Source organism: Suricata suricatta, chromosome 8 (assembly GCF_006229205.1).
Source record: "Suricata suricatta isolate VVHF042 chromosome 8, meerkat_22Aug2017_6uvM2_HiC, whole genome shotgun sequence".
Classification (NCBI taxonomy): Eukaryota; Metazoa; Chordata; class Mammalia; order Carnivora; family Herpestidae; genus Suricata; species Suricata suricatta.
In genome coordinates, this window is record NC_043707.1 from 56,509,692 (window position 1) to 56,537,030 (window position 27,339).

General features: G+C 34.9%; 1 protein-coding gene and 1 long non-coding RNA gene across 9 annotated transcripts in view; one reads left to right on the forward strand and one right to left on the reverse strand.

The window, feature by feature from the left end:
* Positions 1-300: 300 nt before the first annotated feature.
* Positions 301-27,237, reverse strand: RNPC3 (RNA binding region (RNP1, RRM) containing 3). 8 transcript variants are annotated; one of them, XR_003912350.1, is made up of 18 exons: positions 26,644-27,237; positions 25,001-25,048; positions 20,953-21,071; positions 19,688-19,771; positions 18,919-19,030; positions 17,781-17,849; positions 15,880-16,022; positions 11,455-11,577; positions 10,038-10,189; positions 8,458-8,607; positions 7,188-7,349; positions 5,825-5,919; positions 5,681-5,739; positions 3,960-4,092; positions 2,981-3,052; positions 1,929-1,972; positions 1,266-1,344; positions 301-497 (listed from the first exon to the last, which is right to left on the reverse strand). XR_003912350.1 is itself a non-coding variant. In XM_029949350.1 (16 exons), the coding sequence occupies exons 1-15, from the start codon at positions 26,836-26,838 to the stop codon at positions 2,996-2,998; spliced, it is 1,650 nt and encodes a 549-aa protein (XP_029805210.1). In that variant the 5' UTR covers positions 26,839-27,237; the 3' UTR covers positions 301-497; positions 2,981-2,995. The 8 variants fall into 8 exon arrangements, 5 of the variants coding, with proteins under 5 accessions (XP_029805210.1, XP_029805209.1, XP_029805208.1 ...); XR_003912349.1 differs by having other exon boundaries at positions 1,914-1,972; XR_003912348.1 differs by having other exon boundaries at positions 1,266-1,972.
* Positions 26,784-27,339, forward strand: part of LOC115299822 — a 56,709-nt gene continuing 56,153 nt past the window's right edge. The window contains exon 1 of the long non-coding RNA XR_003912353.1: positions 26,784-27,107. This is a non-coding gene — a long non-coding RNA (uncharacterized LOC115299822). The remainder of the gene's footprint in view (positions 27,108-27,339) is intronic.

The following is a 27,339-nucleotide window of genomic DNA, read 5'->3' on the forward strand; positions in this document are numbered from 1 at the left end:
AAATACCCTGAAGTGGAAAAAAATCTCCCACTAAAAAATGAAACAACATCAAAAAACAACAAAACTCATAACCAAAGAAAACTACTCCTAAAATAATTACAAAAAATAAAAAGTACTATCACTATAAAAAAAAGTATTTAAGTGCATTAGTATTCAGATAAGAATGAAAGTAGAGCTGTGTTTGTAATCATAAAAAGAACATTTCTATTTAGCATTGTAAAATTACCTAAAAATTTTTAATGTAATTATCAAATTATACTTTCCAAACATATTAAACATAAAGAGAAATTAAGAACATTATTCATTGGAAAAAAATAATTTATTATATATGGGAAGATGATTAAAATACATGTAATAGATCCCAAATAAACAGATTTAAATGCATATAGATTTAATTTTTAAATATACTTTAAAAGCTATTACGCACAGTTCCATAGTCCAGATGTCAATTTCTTCTCCTCTGGAAAGCAGTTGGAAGACATGGAATCAAAAAGAACCTAAAACATCATAAGAATTCATTAAAAATAATAAGGATTATAAAGCATTTCAATAGTTTTAATATAACTAAAAGCTAAAACATTTATATTTAGAAAATTAGTGAATCATGTCAGTACTACAAACTTGATTGTCTAAATAAACAGCTTATACAGAAACTGATTTATAACATTAAAAATTAAAGCGTTTTAACTCCATTAAAAAAATAGCAATTCAACATCTGCAAATTTTTGTACTCTTGGAGTGATTATCATTAACAGAATGTTGAATTATTTTCATAGTACTAGTAAGAGCAGGATTTGCAAGAAATATAGAGGCTCCAAGTCTTGATTTTCCTACTTGCAGAAAGTTGGATGCCTAGGCATCTAACCATTTTAATCTAACTATTACCCAAACTGGTCAGCTTTTGTTAACTACACAGGAATGTTTTCAAATTAGATTCTTGGTCTCATTCCCAGAAATTCTGATTAGTTTTTGGAGAGACCCCAGAAATTTTTATATGTAAAAATCCTTCCTCAGTGGTACTCAACCTTGGTCACACATTAGGAGGCTTGAAAAATTCCAGTATCTATGTTGTGCACCAGACTAATTAAATCAAAATGAAAAGAAACTTAAGCAATGGTGTAATTTTTAGCCTTTTATTTTTCTTTTATCAGTATTTTTAAAAGTTTCTCAGGTGATTCCAAAATGTGGCCAAGATTAAAAACCACTGTTTTGGGTAATTTTGCTCATCAACTAGTCTGGAAACCATTGTTATTCTGTATACCTACCAGTATTGTTTCTTTTCACTTAATGTGCTAGCCTGAGTCAACATTATGTCTTCTTCCCTCTGTTCCTCTTTTCCTATTCCTTTTGTTTTGTTTAGAAAAAGAGGAAAAAAGATACTTCTGCTTGCTATTTATCTCAAAAGAGATATCAATAATAAAACCTCAGATGTGAGGTCTGCTCCTCTTATTTGGAATTTACAAAGAAATCCGGTTATTTTAATTTTTATTATATGTACTTTTTTAAAAGAAAAAAAAATCCTTTCCCCAAACAAAATTTACAACACATTATATAAAACACCTAAACCAAATACATCATAAAACAGAAGGCATATTGTTACTAAATTAGGTTTAGGAAATACATAAGAAACAAGACTAAATTCTGTGTTAAAGCAAATGCATACATTCTCCAAGTAAATATGTTGACCTGATTCACTAACTTTCCCTAGAAAAATTACATACTCTCAAGAACAGCAGAGAAAATCAGCAAATCAAAAAAACCCCACCTAAATAATTTGTCCAATCATCACTGATAATTTAAAAAATAACTCATTCGAATAAAGAATAAAAAATATTGCTTATTCTGAATTAATGAGTGGGAGAGGGACAAAACATTTCTAGGAAGAACAAAAAACACTGCCCCAAAAAGGATACAACAAGAAAGGATACACTTTGTATGACAGTATTACAGCAGTATTTACGCAGGAATGCTTCTAAAGAAGAACAGCAGAATGCAGTTTAATTTTTTTCTCAGTTTTCATATTATATTTACATAAAATTACTTTTTTAAACACGCACTGAAAATTGTTAATTTTTAACTGGTCCATTAAGGTATTTGTAAGAATTCTGACATCAATATATATACTTCCCAAAATTCAAATTAACAATGCATTTCACAAAAATGATAAACATTATGCAAAATTTCCCCTAATTATATCTTTTTTGGTTTAACACCAGTGAAGCTGACCAAGTTATTTCATGTTCTTCCAGTTTATAAAGGGAGGAAGATTTAAAATAAAACAAAATGAATATATTTCCACTCAACTCCCTAAAATCAAACAATGTACATAACTTTTGAGGTTTAAAATGGTTAATTCTACCATTTTTAATCATTAAATTACTTAAGTATGCATTAAAATTACTTGTTGGAAAGGCCTCAAGACTTCATGCCTCAAAAATATGTAAATAATTCATGACATGTGTCATTAGTAATGCAAATTCTTAGGTCCCACTGAGAGTGATCAATATTTCTTGGCTTGGTAGACACTTTCCCAGTCTCTGCACAGGAAAATTGGGATGACTGACTACCCTAGACCCTTACCCAAGACCTACTGAGTTAGAAAATGGGTGTGGGTAAGGGGAAGCCTAGCAAACTTTTATTAGCCCTTCAGATGACTATAATACATATTAAAGGTTAAGAAGCATTGCTTTCCTCTAGCTAGAAAAGTTTAAAGACAAAGACTCATTTCTCTCATAAATTCATTCTCCAAACTAAATTTTTACATTATATGAGCTTTATTCATAAGGTAGTTATAATTCTGAAATTCATTGGGAATTAACTGCACTTTGACACAGAGAGACATGGGTTGATCGATCATTTAATCGATAACCCTTAAAAACCTTAGGAGATACCTGAAATTAGAACTCTATCAGGCTTTTATTCTTCCTTAGTTTTATCTCAAGATAGTCTTGTTCTTTTATTATGTTATATCCACACTTACCTTTATTGATTTTTATCACTTTCTTTTTCCTTCTTTAGAATCTTGTTTTGGTCTAGCAGATCGAGCAAATTGCTAATATTTAAAAATTAAGGTTTCCTTCACAAATATGATGCAACCTTCTCTAATTATTAAGAACTTCCTAATGTAGGGCGGAAGTACAGTTTTTAATTTTTTTTTGTGCACTTATTTATTTTTCAGAGACAGAGCATGAGTGGGGGAGGAGCAGAGAGGGAGACACAGAATCCAAACCAGGCTTCGAGGTGGCAGCACAGAGCCCGATGTGGGGTTTGAACCCACTAACCATAAGATCATGAACTGAGCTGAAGTGGGATGCCCAACTAACTGAGCCACCCAGGCACCCCAGAAGTACAGTTTTTAAAATTTGTCTCTCATACTTATCTTCCTACTCTCAGCCACTTGTCAAATACTTTTTTGAGTGCCTATCTGCTGCCCATGATTTGCAGAAGTAAAAAATTTACCTTTTCTTTATATATTTTTTACACATAGACCTTCACTACATATATCCCTTTTATTTCTAGCTTCCAAAATGCATTAACTACTAAAAGTAGAATGTTTAATCAATGATATATTTTGGTAAATTTTCAAGTAGAAATATGAATTATACAATAAAACATAAGACAGTAAAACTACAGTCAATCATTATCTTTTTTTAATGACTCCAAGTGGATTTGTGGATACTATAGTCTTTTAGGCTTACCATAAGAACATACTACTAAGCTATAGAAATGAAATGTTTAAACATGGCTAAATTTTAATAACCCCATGCTGCTAAGGTTCCTTTATTCTCCAATAAAAATCTAAACAACCCCCTGACTCAGCTAAGTATGTTTGTAACTGAGTGTCTCAGGCCAGAATGCCCAAGTGCTGAGATTTCTAAACAGTAACTCAAAGTAAGTCGCAAGTATACCCTTTCACTTAAAAGACACACTGTCTTTGGAACAGATTGTTTAAAGGATACAACCACCATAGGTTTTCCAAAAAGAACAAATCCATTAGCTTCCTTTAAGGCTTTTGTTGCTGCTTTTTCATTTGGAAGTCCAATGAAAGCTTGTCCTTTCATGCGACCTTCTTTCATCAAACGTATATCAAACCTAGAAGTCAAGGAAGAAAGAGAGGCTTTGATTAAAGAACATCAAACAATTTTGATGACAGGAATAGAAATGTGTTGAACACTTAAATTTTTTTCTATTTCAGAGTATAAATGATTATAGTCTGATTAGAGCATTACTCAGACTTCCTAAAATTGTTTTGTATTCTGTTCTAAAATTGATTCCAAGTTTGATAATGTGCTTATAGCTAGCTTTTTAAAGCTATGTTAAATATATTTATGTAGTTTAGAATTGTAGTTATAAACTATGAAAACAAACTTAAATTTTTGTTTTATTTTTATTTATTTAAAAAACCAATTCATGCAGCCAATTCAATAATATCTATTCACGTGACAAAAAACAACTACATAACCAAAAACAGAAAGGCTGAGAGGAACCACAGAAAAGTAACATAGAATTTGAAAGTAAAAACAGACTTTACTGATCATCTAGTCAAAGTCATTTTTACAAATGACACCTACAGAGAATGAGTGACTTCTTCAAAGTCGTACAGGTAGTTAAAGTTAGAGCAAAACACAAATCAGATTTTTTTTATTCCAAGTGTAGTGTTCTATTATTTCATAATATATTCATTTTTCAACATTTTTGGGAAAACTGTACTAGACTAAATCTAAAAAACCATACTGTAATTTACAACTAAAGTACTATCTACAACTGCAATGGTCCATACAAAGCATTTAAAAATGCAGTTAATTTTTTTTTAATTCACATGACTCTTCCCATGGAAAATGTTATTAATTCATCATTTTGATATATACAGCTCTCTCTATAGACTTATCTTTCCCCTCAAATTCTAAATTTGAGAGTATATATACACACACATATGTATTTATGTACATTAAACATTTCCTACATACATATACTTCTAATTCATATGGCTGAAGGTCTTAAATACTTAACTAATTTTTGTATTTAAAAAAATAAAATTCTAACTCTAAACATAGCTTTTATATCATTTACAAATCACATTTTTCTCTTTTGCTCTCACAAAAGTGGGAGACTTGCTTAATGCAGACTAATTAAAAGAAGGGAAGTTACTGCCAATGTTAAGATTCTGAAAAATTAGGCCTGACTGCTTATAGTCCTGAATGAGTCATTAAAGCAATAGTTTCCAAAGTGTAGTCTTTGGACCAGCAGCTTTGGCATCATCCATGAGCTTTTCAGAAATGCAAATTCATGGGTCCTATGTCAAGTCAACCCAGATAGACTGAAGTAACTTTTTTACCAACGTCTCCAAGTGACTTTTACTCAGGTTATAGTTTGAGAACCACTTCCTTAAAACTAAATAAGTAAAATTTTATTGGATCTCAGCCATAAATATTAGTTAATGTATTGTTTATGCCTCCTTTCATACTACAAAAGTAGAACTGAGTAGCTCCAACAGATGCTGTATGGACTGTAATAAATTAAAAATAGAAAATGACGGCTATCTGCCCATTTACAAAGAAGTTTGTTGACTACTACTTTAGACATCTAAAACTTATGCAACAGGGAAAATATTGGGACAAAAAAGGGATAATTTGTAACAGATAAAAACAAAGCAAAATTTAAGAATAAAACTCCCACTTACATTATCCTTTGTGTTTCTGAAGAAAAGTCAACATATCTCCCAAAAATAAACTTAAGGTCCTAGAATTTTAAAAAGAAAAAGAAAAATAAGAAGGTTTGGGGAAAAAAGGTAAAGTAAGAAGTCAATTTCTAAATTTCAACTTACCTTTTCTTGAACATGTTTAGCTAAATTCTTTACATAAATTCTACAGTTTGGTTCACCAGGTTCATAACTTCTGAAAACTGAAAGTTTTTCCATTTCTTATTTAAAAACAAAACAAAATATGAAATTAGGATTTTTTCATTAATTTTTTTCGTAGAAAAACCATAACAACATTCTAATATGTTAATAGACAAAAACAAGCATTATGTAAATGTCAAAACTATAGCCACTAGTAGCAATGTTATTAATAAATATACCCACTAAAAATTGATAATATGAATATAAGTTTAAAAGCTACAGGCATCTCAAATAACTAAAATGCATCCAATAAAATATCTATTATTGAAGCTCTCTTATGATAAGTTACTTTATTAAAAAGGCTGAAGCAATTTAATATATTATCAATTATTCCTGTCACTGTTTTCCTTAAAGTCAATTTCCCAAACCACAAGGTACCAACACAGTCACATGTAAGTATGAATTAGTCAAACCTGAGAGTCAAGTATTTCATATAAACTGTGGCTGTTGAATCCCTATATAGCTACTCCTATTTAGTGTCAATAATCAGTTCCTAACAATTCATGTTCTATGCAAAAATGCTAGTGGAGGTTTATTTCCCATTATTATGGGAAAAAATATAACATGTTACACATCAATCAAAAACCTCTAGGGGTGCCCAGGTGGCTCAGTCAGCTAAGGGTCCCACTTTGCCTCATGTCATGATCTCACAGTTCATGAGTTTGAGCCCCACCTTGGGCTCTGTGGGGACAGCCCGGAGCCTGGAGCCTGCTTTGGATTCTGTGTCTCCCTCTCTCTCTGCCCCTCCCTACTCTCTCCAAAATAAATAAACATTAAAAAAACAACAACCAAAAAACAAACCTCTAATTCCCTAAACTGTAGTAAAATAGGAAAAATCCTGAGAAATAATTAACTATAATTTTAGGATATAAAATACTTAAATACTTAAACACAGACTTTTAATCACTACAAAATTGAAACCATTTTTTTTAAACAAACAACGGCCTTGCATGCATATCAGACACAATATTGTGATGATGTATCTACTGTATTTGGAATACAGAACTACAAACTATGGGCCACTTGATTTTTTTAATGTTATATAAAAGTTTTGGGAATGAAAACAAACATTTTTTCCAATTATATATAGACTGAAAACACTGCTTTGGGAGAGACACTTTTCTCCCTACCGAATATGGGTATTAAAATCCAAAAGCAGTGATTAAAAACATTAACTGGAAAGATGTTTTAAAGGATATACCTTAATTAAGAAAAGAACATGAAAAGATTTGTTGTATCTAAAGTATCAAATAAATGGAATAAGCACTGGTTTATTTCACAAAATTACCTTCTCTGGAAATTCTGCCTTTTTCCAACTCCCTTCTAGAAATACATTCTGATGGCATTTCATCATAGTCTTCTTTAATCTCTTCTGTGATGTTCAAATTAGGTTTGGGGAAGATTTTTCCAAATCCTACATTGGGTGTATCACCTTCAGTAGCAGGTAAATCTAAAAGTTAAAATTAATATCAGCAATTAAAAATTCCCTCCCTTCAAAACAGGTTTTGTTTTCCATTTTAAGGTATCTTCTGACACTAAAACTCTTCAGTGTTTTCCTCAATGCTTTAGAACTTTTCTGTAGGCAAAATTTTTTCTGTAAATGTTCAAATAGCAAGTATTTTAGGCTTTGCAGGCCTTATGGCTTGTCATGGCTATCTGAACTCTGCCACTGTAACATGAAACAACCAGAGACAATCGCTAAACAGCCAAATGGTTGCTTTGTTAACTGACTGAGCTACCCAGGTGCCCCAACATAGCAAATTTTAAATTTTAGATAGCAACATAATGAATTTCATTTACAAAACATGAATTTTAGCTTCAACATAAATTAAACTGGCATTGGAAGGATAGGATTAAAGATTCAGTACAAAAATTCTAGTCATACTACCAAAAAACCTCAGAAAAAGCTATGAAAATGGTACAAAGAATATACCACATTTAGAATTATAAAAGTTTCTACATAATGTTGAAAAATCATAAAGTATTTCTCTTGTGGCCTGACGCATCAAGAAGAGAAAAAGAACAACAAGAAAACCTAAGACTACGTCTACGGCTACTTCAGCATTACCACTTGACACTGATGTAGAACGGGAGGACTGTTACCCTCTCACCCAGGTCTAAACCTTTAAGTCAATTAAACTTGAAAAATCAAAATACTGCCGCTAAGGGTGACTAACATGAAACAAGAAAGAAAAATACACAAAAAGAAAAATATAGGGGTGCCTGGTGGCTCAGTCAGTTAGGCATCAGACTCTTGATCTTGGTTCAGATCATGATCTCAGTTTACGGGTTCAAGCCCCACAGTGGGTTCTACGCTGATGGCAAGGAGCCTGCTTGGAATTCTTTCTCCCCATGTCTCTGCCCCTCCCCTGCTTGTGTGTGGGCTCTCTCTCTCTCTCTCAAAATAAATAAATAAATAAATAAAAATATTGAAGCAAAAAAGGAGTGATCTGTGCCCTACTTACTGTTCACTTATTCAACAAACAATAGCAGCTAATATTTAGACATTTAGACCAGGCCAAGCAGTTTACTTGGATCATCTTAGTTGTTTCTCATACCAATATTTATTATCTGCTCTTCTGTGATGGGCACTGTGCTCTGGGGCAGGGGTACTGCATAGGCTGCCTCTCTGGTGGAGATTATGGTCAGATGATTTATCCAAGCCCACCCTAATGCCGGCAGGACCAGGACAAGAGTACAGATGGAGCCTTCATACCAACAACAAAAGTTACAATTACTGTAAAGTTACAAATCAAGTTTAACTGTTAAATATGTTCTAATCTCCTAAAGAAAAAAACAAAAAGGAGGTAATGTCTTCTCACTAACCAGGAGAAAGGAAGGTCTTAAAATCAGTTTTTCCACTCCTTTGTAACAGTTACTGGCTCTACAATCATATATTCAAACAAGTGCTCAAAAACATATGCAAAAATGTATGTTCCTGGGGTTTCTCAAATAGTAAAAAACCAGAAACAACCTCAACTTCTACCAATGGAGCACGGTTAAATAAAGATTGAAGGACACCTGGGTGGCTCAGTCAATTGAGCATCTGACTTCAGCTCAGGTCACGATCTCACAGTTTGTGGACTCGAGCCCTGCATCAGGCTCTGTGCTGACAGCTCAGAACCAGGAGCCTATTTTGGATTCTGTGTCTCCCTCTCTCTCTCTCTGCCCCTCCCTCACTCATGGTCTCTTTCTCTCCCTGTCTCAGTTTCTTTCTCTGTCTCAAACATATGTAAACATTAAAAAAAATAAAAAAGATATATATTGAATGTTTTAATACAGTAAGCCACTCCCCCACTAGACTTTAAACTCCAAAAGGTCAGAGACCATGCCTATAACTTTTCTTTTAGTGCCCAGCATACAGTCTGCTACGCTCTATGCTTTCAATAAGTCAATATTAAATCAATGGCAAGGACTACATAAAATATGATGCCCATTTCAAAAAAGAAAACAAGTGTTTACACATGTGTAGGATAAGGTCTGGAAGAATAACTATATTCCAAATTATTAACAATTGCTATCTCTATGTAGTAAGATAGGGAACAGTGGGGCTTGAAGTGTTAACTCTTAAAATGTTATTTTATATGTTTGTTTTATTTTCTATAAGCTTGTATTATATCCAAAATTTAAAAAAAAATTAAAAAACAAAGGAATGCCACTATAATGTCAAGTTAATGTCTAAAATAAGCAGAAAAAAGATCTGTAATGTTAATAAAGTATGTTTAAAAGAACACTATCTTAGTAAACAATCTTCCATGTCTTTTGGATAAAAAAATTTACATAAAATCTACAACACATTAATAGTCACATAGCTTGTTTCCTAATCAACACAACTGTACTAATAAAATCATACATCACATCTAACAATGAAAAAATAAGTCAAGAGAAAAAACTTTTCCATTGTATTTTTACTGTAAGCATCAGCAAAAACCAGGCTAAATTGTAACCTATAGTTCATTACTCACATAAGGCAACAGTGATGGTCTCATCACTAAGCACTAATTTTAGTAATAGGAAAAAGTTCAAAATGGGTAGTATTCCATATTACCCAAGCCTGCATATTTTAAAAATTTAATTCTACACAAAAAACAGATTGAGAAGAATTCTTACATAGTATATTAAAGAACTAGATGCTTACCATAATTTTGTTCTTCACGATTTTGTTCTTTTTCTAGATCTTTCTTAAATGCAGATGGCATGTCAGTAGATATATGAAATTCAATTTTCTTACTACCTACAGGTTGTGGTTGGTCAAATACATCCGAAGGTAACAGGACTGGATGTAAACTGCTGTTTATAAATAGTGAGAGCATTACTTTGTAATTGTAAATAAAATCCTGAGTAAAACTTCATTTTATATTTACCTTAAATTAACACTAACAAATTGCTCATATTATAAGCATTGCACAAAGTAACTTCCATTAATACTTCAATAAATCCTAACAAATTTTCTAATATGAGTACTATTAAATTCCTAGTTAGACAAGGAGATTAAGGGATATCACTCATTAGATGACAGAGACAATACTAGAGACTACTGATTCCAAACTTCAGGATATTTACCAATACATAAAGAAGTTCATTCTATGTTTAACATAAGCATTTTTATGTACTACATTCTATATGCTGTATAATAAAACTATGCTGTCAAACAACTGCTACTAGCCACACACGGAGCTAATGAGCACTTGAAATACTGTTGTCCAAATTAAAATATAAGCATATAAAATACACACCAGACTATGACAATTTTGTACAAAAAAATGTTGAACATCAATCATTGTTTACATTAACTATATGCTAATATAATATTTTGGGTATAATGGGATAAATAAAATAAACTACCAAAATTAAATTCATCTGCTCTTTTTACTCCTTTAATGCGGCTACTGGAAAACTGAATTTGGTTCACATGATTTATCTTTCATTGTTTAGTGCTGCTATAGAGATTAGAAGCATGGGATTGTGGTACTAAGACATACATAGGTAAAAAACATCCATCATATTTAAACTTAATATGAAACTTTAAAAAAGTAAGACTCATTCTTTTAAAATGAAAAAAAAGAGGGTGCCTGGGTGGCTCAGTTTGTTGAGCATCTGACTTCAGCTCCGGTCATGATCTCACAGTTAGTGGGTTTGAGCCCCATGTCAGGCTCTGTGCTGACAGTTCAGAATCTAGAGATCTGCTTCTGATTCTGTGTCTCCCTCTCTCTCTGCCTCTTCTCTGTTTGCCCTCTGTGTCTGTCTCTTGCAAATAAATAAACATTAAAAAAATGAAAAAGTAAAAAAATATATAAAAAGGAAAAAAATTTTTAGCAAACACTTTTCTCTAAGTAGTTACTTACAAGTTCAAGACAAATTTATATTGTAGAATAGCTAAAAAAAACCCTAAGATTGCAGTTAATGATAAGTTTATCTAAGATATTAAAATACATAGAATTCCATATCAAACAGGCAAGTAAAATATCTGCCATAATTATTTTTAAATGGTATGAGGTAAGCAAGTAGACAAAGTACATAGAAAACCCTTATTTTATAATCCAAAACAAAATTACCTGTGTGAAGTAGATGGTGTTTTCAACATATCCTTTAATTTTCGCTTTTTTCTAACATGGTGCTGCTTTACTGTTTTTGGTCTTTTGGGCTGAAGATTTGCTAGTTCCATTAGTTTAGTCATTCTACATTAGGGAAAGAAAAACAAAAAAATTCCTCAGGTAGGCCTATAAAATATAAATCAAGCTATAAACATAAATGACACATATTCTAGTATAAATTATGATTTCTGTAGCATAAGTATAGTTTTTTAAATATTTTTTCTTAATGTTTATTTTTGAGAAAGAGAGCGAGTGAGCAGAGGAGGGGCAGAGGGAGAGGGAGACACAGAATCTGAAGCAGGCTCTAGGCTCTGAACTGTCCACACAGAGCACCACATGGGGCTCAAACTCACAAACCATAAAATCATGACCCAAGCTGAAGTTGGATGCTCAAACCAACTGAGCCACCCAGGCACCCCATAAGTATAGTTTCTAAGCCATCAATTAAGATAATAATTTTTAAAAAGCTCAAGTTCTAAATTTCCTTGGTCAACTTTCATCTTACTTTAAAGGAATTGGGAGTTTACTTAGTGTCACTGTATCTCTAATAACAAAATGACTAAGTTTTACAGGATGCCAAAAAATTCAACGGGATACAGTAATATAACCTATGTAACTTGACTGTTCTTTCCTTGACTGCCATTCAAAAAACCTTATAAATATAGTACAATTATCTTGATTATCCTAAAGAGAAACTAAACTGTATTTTTATTTTAAAGCATTTTGAGTGTGATTATTGCACATGAATCCTTATACAAACAAAGGAAGTTACTTGAGAACAATGTTTTCAAAGTCTGTACTATTCCCTGAAGTAGTTTATAAATACTATCAAGTTGTGACAACTGATACACTGTATGTAGTTTATCTTCATTTGAGTATGACTAATATTTAGGAAAGATCTTGTCTAGGCATTTTATATCTTCCACAGGATCAGACATAGTGTTTCCACAGAGCACAAGTTCAAACACCGCTAGTCACAGATAGCTCTATTTCTATAGTTATATGTGAAGTTTGAGAGGAAACTAAACATGTACACAAAATTCAAAAACGAAGAAGTGGTTAAAATAAGCTTTAAATCTAAGTGAGGAAAAATGTAAACTTATGCTACGTAAACATAAAGCCTCCTAACAATCATGGTTTACCCCAAATTTTATGAATTTAGTAATAAGAAACATGCTTCTCTTCAGAAACTGCTCAAAGTATACTAAGCTTCTACAACAGTGCTAGGCACAGGTAATCAACAAATACTTAGGTAGGTAATCAACAAATATTTGCTGAATAAATAGTACAGGTTTTTGTTTATTCTGTTATTTTTTTTTTACATTTCCAGAAGATACTAGAAAAGCATGAAGCCAGAGATTGTTTCACGAAGACTTTATTCTCATTACTCAAGATGAATTACTTGCAGAATCTTCACTGTATCCCTAAATGAAAACCTAAATAAAACATCAGAGTTTTCACCAGTCTGTATAAAGAATTTTAACAAAGACGTAAAATTTACAGAGGATATGTAATTAACAAAAAGCAACACTCTAAGCTGCTTTTTATTTAGTAATAAGTTAAAGTTACAGTCTATCAAGAACTGCCAGCTTTCCTAAATGTGTCTATTCAAGATACTCCATTCACTCCATTTATGTAGTTTTGGCTCCACCTACACTTTGATTTTAACTCTCTCTCCTGAAAGAATGTATATATTGAGCCACTAATGTTCTTAAGTGAACACTGACTCATTAATTAGTGAAATTGTTACTATTTGTAAATATTGCCTAATTCTCTGCTTGTGTTTTGACTCCTGTCAATCATTCCTGTATCCAACTTCTGTACACAATTACCGAAGATTCCCAACCTATGGGGCACCTGGCTGGCTCAGCTGATGTAGCATGTGACTCAATCTCGAGGTTGAGTTTGAGCCCCATGTTTGATGTAGAGATTACTTAAAAATAAAAAATCCTAGGGGATCCTAGATGGCTCAGTTGATTAACCGTTCAACTCTTGATTTTTGGCTCAGGTCACGATCTCACAGTTCCTGAGTTCAAGTCCTATGTCGGGCTCCACGCTCAAGCGTGTGGAGCATGCCTAGTATTCTCTCTATCCCTCTCTCTCTCTGCCCCTCCTGCACTTGGTCTTTCTCTCTCTCAAAACAATTAAACCTTAAAAATAAATAATAGGGGCGCCTGGGTGGCTCAGTTGGTTGAGCATCTGACTTCAGCCCAGGTCATGATCTCATGGGCCACGGGTTCAAGCCCTGGGTCAGGTTCTGTGCTGACAGCCTTGCACCTGGAGCCTGTTTCAGATTCTGTGTCTCCCTCTCTCTGTCCATCCTCCGCTTGCGCTCTCTCTCAAAAATAAATAAATGTTAAAAAGTTAAAAAAAAATAAATAGGAAGTAATCTTAAAAAACAGCAAAAAAAGATTCTCCTCATGTGCACATGCTGATCTTCTGGAGTAGGGACTGGCAAATTACAACCCTAGGGCCAAATTCACAAAGTTATCAGTTCTGCAAACAGAAACTTTTGTTGAAACACAACCATATCCACTCATTTAGGTTTGTCTATGGCTGCTTTCCTACTACAACAGAACTCTCTAGCTCTATACAGAAAATGTTTTAGCAATTCCTATTTTAGGCAATGCTATGTATTATACACCTGAACATTATTAACAACTTACTGGTTTTCACCAGAATCTTTACATAAAATATTGGTAGGTTGTCAAGAACAACCAATAAATTCAATTGCATTAGTTACTATGAACGGTTTTGTATAAAGTCTCCCAGAAATGCTCTGGAGATTACTAAGAGGTGAATAAAATTCACAGAATAAGGTGAAAAAGTATGAATACAATCTAGTCTTATTTTTGTCATTTGAGATAGTAATGTTTTATAAAGTTCCCCTACTCCCGCAAAAAAAAAAAAAAAAAAAAAAAAAAAAAAAAGACATCTCCAGAAAAATTTAGTGAATACTGAATTAATACCCCTAGGGGAAAGTCAGGATTAGTTTCCTGCAAGCCTATTCTCAACATTTTATCAACTGATCTATAAACACCTTGTTTTATGTGTTTCTGATTTAAGGAAACCTTATTTTATTTTTTTCTTTACAAATATGACATTTATTTTATTTTATTTTTTTAATAGTTTATTGTCAAATTGGTTTCCATATAATACCCAGTGCTCTTCCCCACAAGTGCCTCCTCCATAACCACCACCCCCTTCCCCCCACCACCTTCAGCCCTCGGTTCATATTCAGTATTCAATAGTCTCTCATGATTTGTGTCCCTCACTCTCCCCAAATCTCTTTCGTCCTTCCCCTCCCTATTGTCCTCTGTTAGGTTTCTCCTGTTAGACCTATGAGTGAAAACTATGGTATCTGTCCTTCGAGGGACTTATTTTGCTTAGCATAACACCCTCGAGGTCCATATTTCATTCTTTCTCATTGCCATGTAATATTCCATTGTATATATAAACCACATCTTCTTGATCCACTCATCAGGTGATGGCCATTTAGGCTCTTTCCATGTTTTGGCTATTGTTGACATTGCTGCTACGAACATTGGGGTACATGTGCTCCTATGCATCAGCATTTCTCTATCTCTTGGGTAGATCCCTAGCAGTGCTATTGCTGGGTCATTAGGGAGTTCTATGGATAGTTTTTTGAGGAGCCTCCACACTGTTTTCCAGAGCGGCTGCACCAGTTTACATTCCCATGACACCTTATTTTAAATACTGTTGATTCGTTAACACTGCATTCACAGTCAACAGCACTACAACTCAAGCCTGAACAAGGTTAATGTAACGTGTTTTCTACATCAGGCATATCACAGCCTTCTTGATCTTGTAAACAGAACTATAACACTATGGTGGGGATCACTTTAAACAGCAAAATCACCAACAAGCAGCATAAAAATGTGAAAAGCTTAATATTAAACAGACCACAAAAAGGATACTTGTTTACAGTATGGGAGCTGAAGAAGGCAGACTGTCACCCTGTTTTACCTTATCTAGGAATATGCACATCAAACAACTCAAATACTTCACTATCTGTGTATGCTCATAAAAGCACTACAAGTATTGGCTTTGGGGTTACAAATAAATTTTAGCAGGTAGGCAAATTCACAAATACACAATCCCCAAATGAGGATCAATTGCGCTTTATAGTATCATGATTATCAATCTAAAAAATTACTCATAATCCAAAAATTTTTACTTAGGTCTTAATCTATATTCCCAGGTCTTCATCTGTACTTAATATATACGGTCAGGATCTGGAGGACTGAGGACAAATTCTAATCACCCCAAATTATGAAGAATTATAAGCAAAATTTAATAAGAGTAAGAGAATCTCTCATATTCCGTTTCTTCGAATCTAAACAAATATTATTTGATATTACAAACCTCTGTCGGTCTTCATCATCACTGCTTTCATATTCTGATTCTTGACTTGACAATTCCTCATCCTCATCTGGCAAAGGAGGGTCCTCTGGTGGCTGAGGAGATGCAGGTGGAAGAGGTGCATGTAATGGCATATAATCTTCATACTAATTAAAAGAAAAAACAAAAAGACTACAACAATCTATGATTATTTACAGAAGATAAAAACCACTTCCATTCAGACACATTATTTTCAGATGTCTTTCCCTCATGATATTCTTTTACACATTCAACACTGAGGAGCACCTGCTATAGAAGATGGCTAATTGATCACAAATCTTGTTTTTTCCTCCTTCACACCTAGCTGGACTAAATTTCTAAACCTCCTTTACGGTTAGATTTCACCATATAACAATTCTAGCCAACAAAATGCTAGCATTAAAAAAAAAAATCCACCTATAATCCTCTCTTCTTTCTTGATCTGCAGGATGTATGGTAATACCCTCATCAATATGGGAATGCACGTAGTGAAGTTATGTCTTTTGAATGATTCAGTAGAATAGAACATCATTCTGTCCAGTTTGGGATGAACTTGACATGCGTAAGAAATAACTTATACTGTGTTAAGTGACTAAGATTTGAATTTTATGTTAACAGTAGCTAGCCTAAACTTTATTTTTTATTTTGAGAAAGAGAGAGAGGGAGAGAAAGAGCATGCACAAGAGCTTGTGAGGTGGACAGGCAGACAGAGAGGAAGAGAGAGAATCCCAAGCAGGCTCCGCACTGTCAGCACAGAGACTGATGCAGGGCTCAATCCCACAAACAAGATCATGACCTGAGCCAAATTCAAGAGTTGGACACCTGACTGACTGAGCCTCCATGCATCTATCAGTTAGCCTAACCTTAACTAATAATCCTGGAAGGTGCTAGGCATTGAGGTGCTGGGATTACAAAATATTATGAAGGTAATAGTATAGACATTAGAAAAGCAGCCAATATGCAATACATAGTAGAAAAGCAATTTTCTATTTAAATGTTAGGACTCAAAATAATTTCTCATTGCTACTGTCTAAACAAGTACTAAGAGTACCACACCAAAATAGTAACTATAATCATTTAAGAGCAGACGCAGATTGCGGTGACTGGGTGGCTCAGTCGGTTAAGTGTCCAATTTTGGCTTAGGTCATGATCTCACAGCTGTGGGTTCGAGCCCCGCGTCGGGCTCTGTGCTGACAGCTAGCTCAGAACCTGGAGCCTGTCTTCAGATTCTGTATCTCCCTCTCTCTCTGACCCTCCCCTGCTCACGCTGTCTCTCTCTCTCTCTCAAAAATAAATTTAAAAAAACATAAAAAAAAAAGCAGACACAGATGATCTAAATTACTGATAGATTTGCACAGCAAATTCTAATAAAAATTATTAGAAACTTTTCTTGTCTTTTGCAAATGAAGTTCTATATGCAGTAAAACCAGAAACAATGGAAATTTTACATAATTGTTAAATGTAACTATTTTATAAAATGGCAGAGTGCTCTGGGTCAGAGGACCGAACAATGACACTGGCAGATGATAGGTCTAGGGAGCCAAGGGCTGTCTCAGTAGGCAGTTCAAACCACTGCTCTTTGTTGTTGTTAGGAGGCTCCACTCCCAGCATGAAGCTCAACGCAGGGCCTGAACTCCTGGCCCTGGGAGATCAAGACCTGAACTGAGATCAAGAGCTGGACATTTAACTAAGACACCCGGGCACCCCAAGCATGCAACTAAATAAAGGTCATGAGTCCAAGTCTCATGATGGGTGTACAGCTTACTTAAAAAAAAGTTAAATACATTAAAAAAAAAGATATGGCACAGTATTTGTGAACTTTATCCTAAATAATCCTAATTCAGAAGAGAAGTTGTGAATCTTTAAAATTCTAAGAGCTTTCTTACCATGGGAGGTCGTGCAGTAATTGGTCCAAAAGGTGTGGGCAAATTCATTTTATTCATAAGATGAAGTACCTTAAAGCAGAAAAACATTTAAAATCACATAATAAAATGATGATTAAACTCACATCTTATATTTTACATACTTTAAAACTTTGCAATAACACTCCTAATTTAACACATCACACACCTCTTGCCTTATCCCAAAACAGGGATAATACCAGGCACTGGTATATGTTAGAAGATTAGCCTTCCTAAAATGTTTGTCAATTCTACTAATACTATTATTCCCATTGTTAAAAATGTCATGTTCCTGCAATGTAAATGCTATTGAAATGTTGTATCTTTCCCTTCAATTATTGTAGAATTATAAAACAGAAGGTATAATAAGAAAATAAACATATTTATATTATGTACTTCAAAGTATCTCAGTAGTGTCAATATTTTCAAGCATTTGCTGAAGGGTCTACTATGCCTTCTCCCTTTAGGAAAGAATCTCTACATTAAAGGTGTATGCTCAAGAAACAAAAATTACCAGAAATTGTATTTCCCATATTAGCTTATATTTATTAGTATTATTAGTATTAAACATAGTACTATGTTTATGCCACAGTTTAGAAAAACCTCTACTTGAATATAGTTTCACTTCATTATCTTTTGCAATGGACTGAACCTTCACCCATATACATATCCTAACACTCAATGTGATGGTTTTAGAAGGTAGGGCCTTTGAGAAATAATTAGGTCATAAGGGTATACTCCCACAAACAGGATTAGTATCCCTTATAAGAGACTCAAGAGAGCTCTCTCACCATTTTTCAGCAAGGTGTGGATACAAAGAGAAAACAATCATCTGCAGCCCAGAAAAGAGCCCTTTGCCAGAATTCAACCTTGCTGGCACTCTAATCTTGGGAGTTCCAATCTCCAGCACTATGAGAAATAATTTTGTTTATAAGCCACTGAGTCCACAGAACTTAGTTTTAACAATCCAAACTAAGAAACTTTTAAATTATTGTAATATCACTGCCTGTTGGAATTAGTCTGATTAACACTATTACGGAAAGTAGAAAAATTAGCTTGGAAAATAACTTATCAAGTTATTAAAGCATCTACCTTGAAGAAAGTTATATTTCATTCCACTTACCTGTACATAGAACTTAGGCACACTTGCCAAAGCATTTACTATGTTTGCTAGGATTGTGCTTGAAGGTGGTGGGTACATATACTTGAGGCATGAATTCAGAGGAAAAGTCAGCCTAAAAAATATTTAAAATTTTTATCATGTTTTAGTAAGTTTCATATCAATAACTCATTTTTGGGTAACATACAAAATTGCTCACATAGATTTAGATTTACCTTGCGCCTAATAATCCCAAGTAAGTACATTTAAAAACAAACTTGCTTTCTGACTGCATACACAAAAAAAGACATTTCCTACTAGAGCTTATATTATAGCTCTTAACATTAAAAAAAATTATTTTTAATGTTCATTTATTTAAAAAAATTTTTTTAACATTTATTGTTGAGTGACAGAGAGAGACAGAGTGTGAACAGGGGAGGGGCAGAGAGAGAGGGAGACACAGAATCCAAAGTAGGCTCCAGGCTCTGAGCTGTCAGCACAGAGCCTGATGTGGGGCTCAAACCCACAAACCATGAGATCATTACCCAAGCCAAAGTTGGACGCTTAACTGACTGAACCACCCAAGTTCCCTTATAGCTCTTAACATTTTAAGGGACACAAATTCAGTGACAAACTCTAATAGCTCAAAATGTTTAGTCAACATGTTAAAAATATTCATAACAGATAATAAACTATCCTGTTAAAAATCTTATTTGCAATATAGGCATGCACACATACATAGTCTGAACAACAAACCGAAGAAACAAGAAAACACTAACAAAAAAATGCTAACCCATGGTTTGGTGCAATCCCATTTTCAATGGTTAAACAACCAAGTTCTTTCTTTTCTTTATCATCTTCCACAGGGTCATCAGATCTAAAAAAAAACACAGAATCAAAGTTAATCTCTAGAAATAGATTTTTTTAAATGCCTACAGAAAAGATATATTACCTTTTCAAACATGGTACTATATTATGAATATAATTTTGTAATAAATAAAACTACCAACCATTCCTCAAACAAATAGCAAAAGAAAAATAAATAGTAATCAACCTTAGTAAATGTCCTCTAGCGTAGACAGTATATAAGGCATACATTTTCATTTACTTTTTTTACTCTTCAGTGAAACCCTGTGAAGATGGTATGACAAATCTCATTGACAAAACAGACAAAAAACAACAACAACAAAGCAAAAATAATACCCCTGATTTCACATGGTATACACTAACGGTACTCAAATTTCTTTGTGTGTATCAATGTCACTTAAAGGGTTTGTTACAACTCAGACTGCTGGGCTTTATCCTCCGCTTCACATCCCCCAAATTTCGAATTCAGTAGGACTAGAGTAAGGCCCAAGAATCTCTATTTCTTTTTTCTTTAATGCTTATTTATTTACTTATTTTGAAAGAGAGAGAGAGAAAGAGAGTGAGAGAGCACGTGTGCAACAGAGGAGTGGCAGAAAGAAGGAAAGAGAGAACCCCAAGCAAGCGCTGTGCTGTCAGCACAGAGCCAACATGGGTCTCAGTCTCAGGAAATGTCAGATCATGACCTGAGCTGAAATCAAGAGCCAGGTGGATGCTTAACCAACTGAGCCACCCAGGCAGCCCAGGAATCTGTACTCCAATCAAGGCTCTAGATGATGCAGCAGGTCCAGGAGTACTCTGAGAACCACTAGTGCAAGGCAAATTTACAAAAGCTTTGTAACTACAAAGAGTTATAGTTTGTAACCAAATACAAATTTTTGATTTCAAAGCCATGCCTTTTCATGACACCCTGCTATCTGTAATACAAGGACTTATTCTAGTTATATTCCTCCACTTAAAGATGAATGTGTTTCACCCCACCCTCTTCCCAATTTACACTGATAAATTCTTAATATTAAATCAACACTTAAGATTCCTAATGCACAATTAAGAACAAACGTAAATATACTAGATTCAAGAGATGTATCATTTATTATCTTAAATCATTTACTTGCTAGTCTGTAAACAACCCAATAGAAACAAAATTGATTAAAAACACTTTAAAATTTTAGGAAAATCTAACTATCTACATACCTTTTCTTTTTTTCAGTGTCTGAAGAGGGACATGGGGAATGAACTCGATCTTGTTCTTTTGCAAATTCAACAACTAAAGTATGACCCAAAAGTTTTAGCTGATGTAGTCTTGTCAATGCCTTCAGTTGGAAAAGCAAGAGTAAAATATTTTATCATTCTACCAAAAATTATTTGTTAGAAAACAGCTACATAATAACTTATACATGGTGTTAATGCTGTTAACATTTCCTTGGCTATTTCATACCCACTTCTAATGTCAGGCTGGTTAGCCTTTGTCATTTATTAAGGGACTGCTTCCTATTACTTACCAAAACTAAAATCTATTTAAATCCAAATATGCCTATACCTAGGCAGCTGAAAAGGTTAGAAAACAAACACAATCAGCCTGAACTCACTTTAGATTCATGACCACAACCACAAATTTGGGGGTGGAACTTAATGATGGCATACATATTGCATTTTTAGCTCATTTTTTAAACTCATTTCTAAGAGACTATTTTGTACTTTCTCCTGGTTCCTCAACCTCACAACATTCCTTTCCCATTCTTTTAGCCTAAGACTTTACTTCCTACTTTGGGAAAACTGAAACAACTAGATGAGAACTTCAGTTTCCCCCCAAAACTCCCATCTCTCAGCATACGTATCCACATAGTGTACCTTCTGGTATAATGTATTAACTAGTCATATTTTTAATCTATTTCCAGTTGCTTGACTTGTATACTATATCCCACCCTCTCATCTACTCAAGAGTCTCTCTTCTACTCCCTCAAACTATATGGGAAGCGTTCTTTGATTTTCTGTCCTCTACTAAATCATCCATGTTAGCACAAATATGCTTCTATTTCTCCCATCCTAATTTGTTTTTCTTCATCCATGGATCCACTTTGCTTTTCTCCCATCTTTAGTTACTGTTGCAGTAAAACTCCTTAAGAATTACCTAAGCCCTTTACATAAAATTTCTTTTCCTCCCATCCAGTCACCAACTCAGTCTACTGCCACTGCTTGTCAAAGACAACAAATTCTGCACTGCCAAGCCAATGGTCTACTTTCAGTCAGCATTCTATTGCATGTAACACAGTTGATCACTCCCTCCTTGATACATGTTCTTCACTTGGTGTAAGACATCGTACTTTCCTGCTGTTTGCTTCTCAGCTCACTGGTTTCTACTCCCTTAATCTCTTGGCTTATGTCTTCTCAAATTCTACATGTTGGCATACTCCAGAGTTCTATTATTGGCCCTCTTTCAAGCTTCTATCTTGGTGATCTAAGCGGCATCCTAAATTTAAATTCCATCATTATGCTTATATGAATGCCTGGGTGGCTCAGTCAGTTAAGCATCATTATGCTTATAATTCCCCAAATCGCAACCCAGCCCAAACCTGTCCTGAGGTCCAAGTAAACATATCCAAACTACCAGACAGTTCCAGTTAGGTGTCTAACAAACATCTCACTTGAGAAATTGAGCCAGTAATGTTCTCTCCTCATACCCTCAAATATTTTCTATCTGGGAATTTTCACATTTCAGTTGCTGGTAATTCCATTCTGTCAAAAATATTCGAATCACCTGTAAGACTTCTTCCCACATTGCATATCCAAGCCATCAAGAAATTGTTTGCTTCTACCTTCAAAATATATCTAGCATCTAACCACTTCTTATCACCTTGTTCCAAACAGCTATCATCTCTGAACTAAACTGCCACCATAACCTTTTTGCAGATTCCCTTGTTTCTACTCTTCTTTACATCTCTTCTCAGCACAATATCCAAGGTGATCCTTTTAAAGATATGTTATATTATGTTACTGCTCTGCTCAAAATACTCAAATTGCTCCCCATTTTACTCAATAAAATCTAGGATCCTTAGAATATCTAAATGAAACTCGCCTGGGTGGTTCAGTTGGTTAGGTATCCAACTCCGGATTTCAGCTCAGGTCATGATCTCAGGATTTGTGAGTTGTCAGCACAGAACCTGCTTGAGATTCTGTCTCCCTGCTTACACTTGCTCTCTCAAAATACAACAACAACAACAACAACAACAAGAATACCTATATGATATGGCCTCTATTACTTCTCTCACCTCAAATCCAATTATTTCCCTCATTCTGTCTGCTTCAGCCACTCTGGCTTACTTGAACACAACGTTCTCCTACACTACAGCCCTTGTTCCAGCCATTATTCTGACTGGAATGCACCTTCTCCAGATATTCCCTTAGCTAACTTCCTACATCTCCTTCAAATTGTTACTCAAATAAGACCCTAATCACCTCAACTGCAACTTAACCATCCGCACCTAGCACTCCTGATCCCATTTCTTTTTCCTTTGTATTCCACAGCATTTATCATTTTCTAAAATATTAAACAATTATATTTATTATTTATAATCTTAGAGAATTATAGCTTTAGAGAATGTGAGCTTCAATGAGGACAAAAATCTTTATTTACTTATTATTTTTTCATCAATATTTTATTCACTGATTTATCTGCCTTAACTGGGACAATTTTATTTTATCACATTTTTTTGCCTTTCATTTAAAAATGTTTCAATAATTTTCAAGTCTCTATATCAACTTGGGACTTCTTTACTATCAGTGAACTTTTGATGTCTGAAATACAGAGCATCTAAGTTCAACTGCTTCAACTTTCTTCCTCACAAAATGGCTGTCACACATATTCTCTTCAAGGACATATGGTTTTTCATTTTTAATGTTAACTAATTTCCCCTATCTCTCTCAGGTACTTATTTTGCAGTTCTACTTCCTTTTAAACTTCTCCTTCCCACTCTCCTTTGCTGGCCTGTCTTCCTCGTGCAATCATATCATTCACTGGGTTCAAGAAACTCCATTCTGACCTTGTCTCAGCTCTAGAGCTGTTTTTTAACTGTATTAAAAATATTTCGACCAAAGCAGCTGACTCCTCAAAGTTAATAGATAACATTTGAATTCATTATCTACCTTTGCAAACATCTTTTAAATCCTGCCCTTAATGTCAGCAAATGTAATAAACTAGTATCTCAATCCAAAAATCTCAAACCTCTATATCTATAGGAATCACAAGATCTACAACCTCAATGTCTACTAAGTGTAAACCTACTTCTTCCTTTGTCTTCTTATTGATTTGTTCAGATCCTTCATCTTACTTTGCTCATTATAACACTTCTCTCGTCTTGGCTTTCCATTTGGTCTTCCTACCTCTAATTTTCCCACATCTAATCCGTTACATGAACTCTACCAGATATCTTTCACAGACTGGACCATATTATTGGCCAGCTCAAAAGTATCAGTGCTTAAGTAATACCTACTAAACAAAATTCAATCCCTCCCTCCCACCCGAATTTAGACCTCAACCTATTTTCCAAGTCTTATTTCCTTTTCAACCCTTAATTCTTGCTCTACTTATAACTTTTCATGTTCTGTAGCTTCACTTAGTGTTCACCCAACCTGGAAGGCCCATCTACCTTTCTTTTCTTTTCAAAACCCAACTAATCATTAAAGGTCTACCTCAAAGGTCAACTCCTTTGCAAATGAATCCCTAGGATTTTAAAAAATATATGTATTTTTCATTTAATACTTAAAACATCTTGCCTTGCAGCAGTTATCAATCTCTGCATCCTTTAGAACTTGTTATTTTTAATCACCCATGAAATTACAATTCAATTTTAATTTGCTTTCCAGTTTATCTATGTTTACCTATTTATTTTTTTGAGAGAGAGAGAAGACACAAAATCTGAAGCAGGCTCCAGGCTCCCAGGACAGAGCCTGATGGGGCTTGAACCCACAAACTCTGAGATCACAACACAAGCAGAGGTCCAATGCTTAACTGACTGAGCTACTCAAGTGCCCCTCCAGTTAACCTATTCTTATATTCAAATACCTAAACATTGGAGAAGATTTGCCAACTGATAAACCACATGCAGTCTGTGAGGAAAACTCCTGAAATACAGATCTTTTTGCTTTTAAAAACTGTAGTTTAACATCACATTTCATTTTCCAACAAAAATTGGTTAATAGGAAATTGTGGAAAACCTTAATAGTAAAAAAAAAAGTGTCATACCTTTATTGCTGTTTTTTCATTAGGGAAAGTAGCAAAAGCCGTATGTTTCTGCAGAAGAATTAAAGGTACAAATTATTTGTAACATAATTTCAGTTTTTCATAAGGAAATTCGATACTTTCCCATTGATAGTGAATTCAAAAATAAAATCATGGAAAAGGATGAAAAAGTGAGATTGTTTTAACTGATAATTTCAGTATAGTGGTTCTAAATCTTTTGTTTCAGAGTTCCTTGAGATGACAGCTATGCAGCCTTTCAAATATGAAGGTGTACATGCATATATAGCATGTTTTACACAATGCATCCAACAGTTCAATGGACCAGAAGTTTAAAAACCCCTACTATACAGAGAGGACAACATACAAAATATCTTCAATTTATAATACATACGAACAGCTTTAAAACTTTCCTCTATAAGCTAAATGCAAAGTTAAAAAATGTTTACCAACAGAAAATCATCAAGGGCATGTTTCCTTTGTGATTTACCCTTGTAATAATGGTTCAATGGAAGAAGTCCATTTTTAAATATAAACTGTAAATAGTTCAAAAACCATCAGGAAAAAAACGTTAAGTCAAAAGTAAATGAATCCTTATGCTATGAAAGAGTTCCTGTCAAGAGTTGCTTAATTGTATCACACATTATAATTTTGTCAGATCTGATCCAAGAGGAATTAATCAAGTGTACTTAAACTCAGTAACAGAGAATGTTTGTACTTGTGGTACACATGACTGGTCTTTCTTCTCGGTACTTCTTAACCCTGGCTGCATATTAGGAGACGAAAGTCACCGATATTTCGCTGCATCACAGACCATCTTGCAGAGACTGAACATCGCCATTCCTATTTTAATGGACAGCAATCCATATAAAACATCTTCAGGCATAAAAGCAAATAAAGTGAGTAAATTCATGTGTAGAAACGTCTAGCAGTCTTAAAATATTATTCCCCAAAAGAGTCCGTCGGAAATAAATTTATGTCTTTACTGAATCTTATTTTATTTTGGAGAAAGTGAGGGAGAGCTTGAGCTGAGAAGAGGGGCAAGGGAGAGGGAGGGAATCCCAGGCAGGTCCCAAGCTCAGCGCGAAGCAGGAGACGGGACTCCATCTCACCACCCAGGGCACGTGATCTGAGAGAACTCAAGAATCGAAGGTTCAACAGACTGAGCCACCCAGGTGCCCCTTTTTATTTTTATTTTTTTTACTTTAGAAAAAGATTTTATGAATAATTTCTTTGTAAAGAATCTAGTAGGTTTACTGTAGTTTCTTCTCTATTTTAATAAATGGCTTTACAGCGGCTTCTAAGTGAACCAACACTGGTGAAAAGTCCTTTGTACTTTATATTCGAGAGTACTGAGCTAAAAGAATGCTCTCAAACTCAGAGGAGTTTTGAGATTCTCAGGATGAATCCGAAAAGGGAACATAAGCCATTTTCCACTCTTCTGCCTCGCCCTTCTCGGCAGCGCTAACACAGGCTCAAGCCAATTAAAACTTCACTTGGTATGCAAGACATTTTGACTTAAAAGAGGAGAGCTAGGGACGCCTCTGCTACACACGCGCCTTTTCCCACTTTGCTGTTCCTCCTGTCAAAGCTTCCCCCGCCCCGAGTCAAGGCCCTTTCCGGGCAGCTGGGGACGCGAGCGCCCTTACCAGTCGTCCCTTATCTGACAGGACGCGCACCGACTGCGCCCCGAAATACTTGAGCAAATCCTCTTTCTCCTCAGCAGTCAGCTCAGCTGGCAGGTGCCTCACTAAAAGGGTTCGGTCGCCCCGTGACGGAGAGAGGGAAGCAGAGCTCTGGCATCCTCTTGACATCGGCGGTAGTGGCTGCTCCGGGGCCGCCATTTCCCTCGCAGAAACTGCAACACTGAAAGAGAAAGAAGAGGCCGCAGGGAAAATGGGCTAATGGGCAGAAGCTGAAGATAAACGAGTCATTTTCCGCCTCGCGCTAAGGATTCTGGAAAAAGGGAAATACCGCGGTAGAGTGTCAGTTTCTCGCGAGACTTGCATCCGGGATAAGCGACTCCTTTTCAGAGACCGCTCCCCAGAATGAAGACCTTGGTTCTAAGCAAAGGGAAAGCAAAATGGTTTTAAATTCCAGGTAGTTGCTGAAGGTATTAAAATTTTTTTTCTCTTGAAAAGCGTGAGGATTTAAAAATTTGTCAAAGAAGGAATGAGGGGCCCCAGTCGCGTGAAGGGAAAAGAACGTAAACCCAGGGACAGAAAGAGCCACGGTTCGCCAGTGCGGGCGGGGAGCAAGCCTGAGCCCGGCGCGGGCGTGGGCTGGAGCTGAGCTCACTGCGTTCCTATTTCCTAGCCAATCACGGAAGCGTGTTGACGGGCTGG

Excerpts from the sequence above, each read along its gene's own strand:
- RNPC3 (XM_029949348.1), bottom strand. The coding sequence starts at position 26,838 with ATGGCGGCCCCGGAGCAGCCACTACCGCCGATGTCAAGAGGATGCCAG. Across the intron at positions 25,049-26,643 it reads TGTCAGATAAGGGACGACTG|AAACATACGGCTTTTGCTAC; the intron begins GTAAGGGCGCTC and ends ATTCTTCTGCAG. Across the intron at positions 10,190-11,454 it reads ACACCATCTACTTCACACAG|CAGTTTACATCCAGTCCTGT; the intron begins GTAATTTTGTTT and ends ATTTATAAACAG.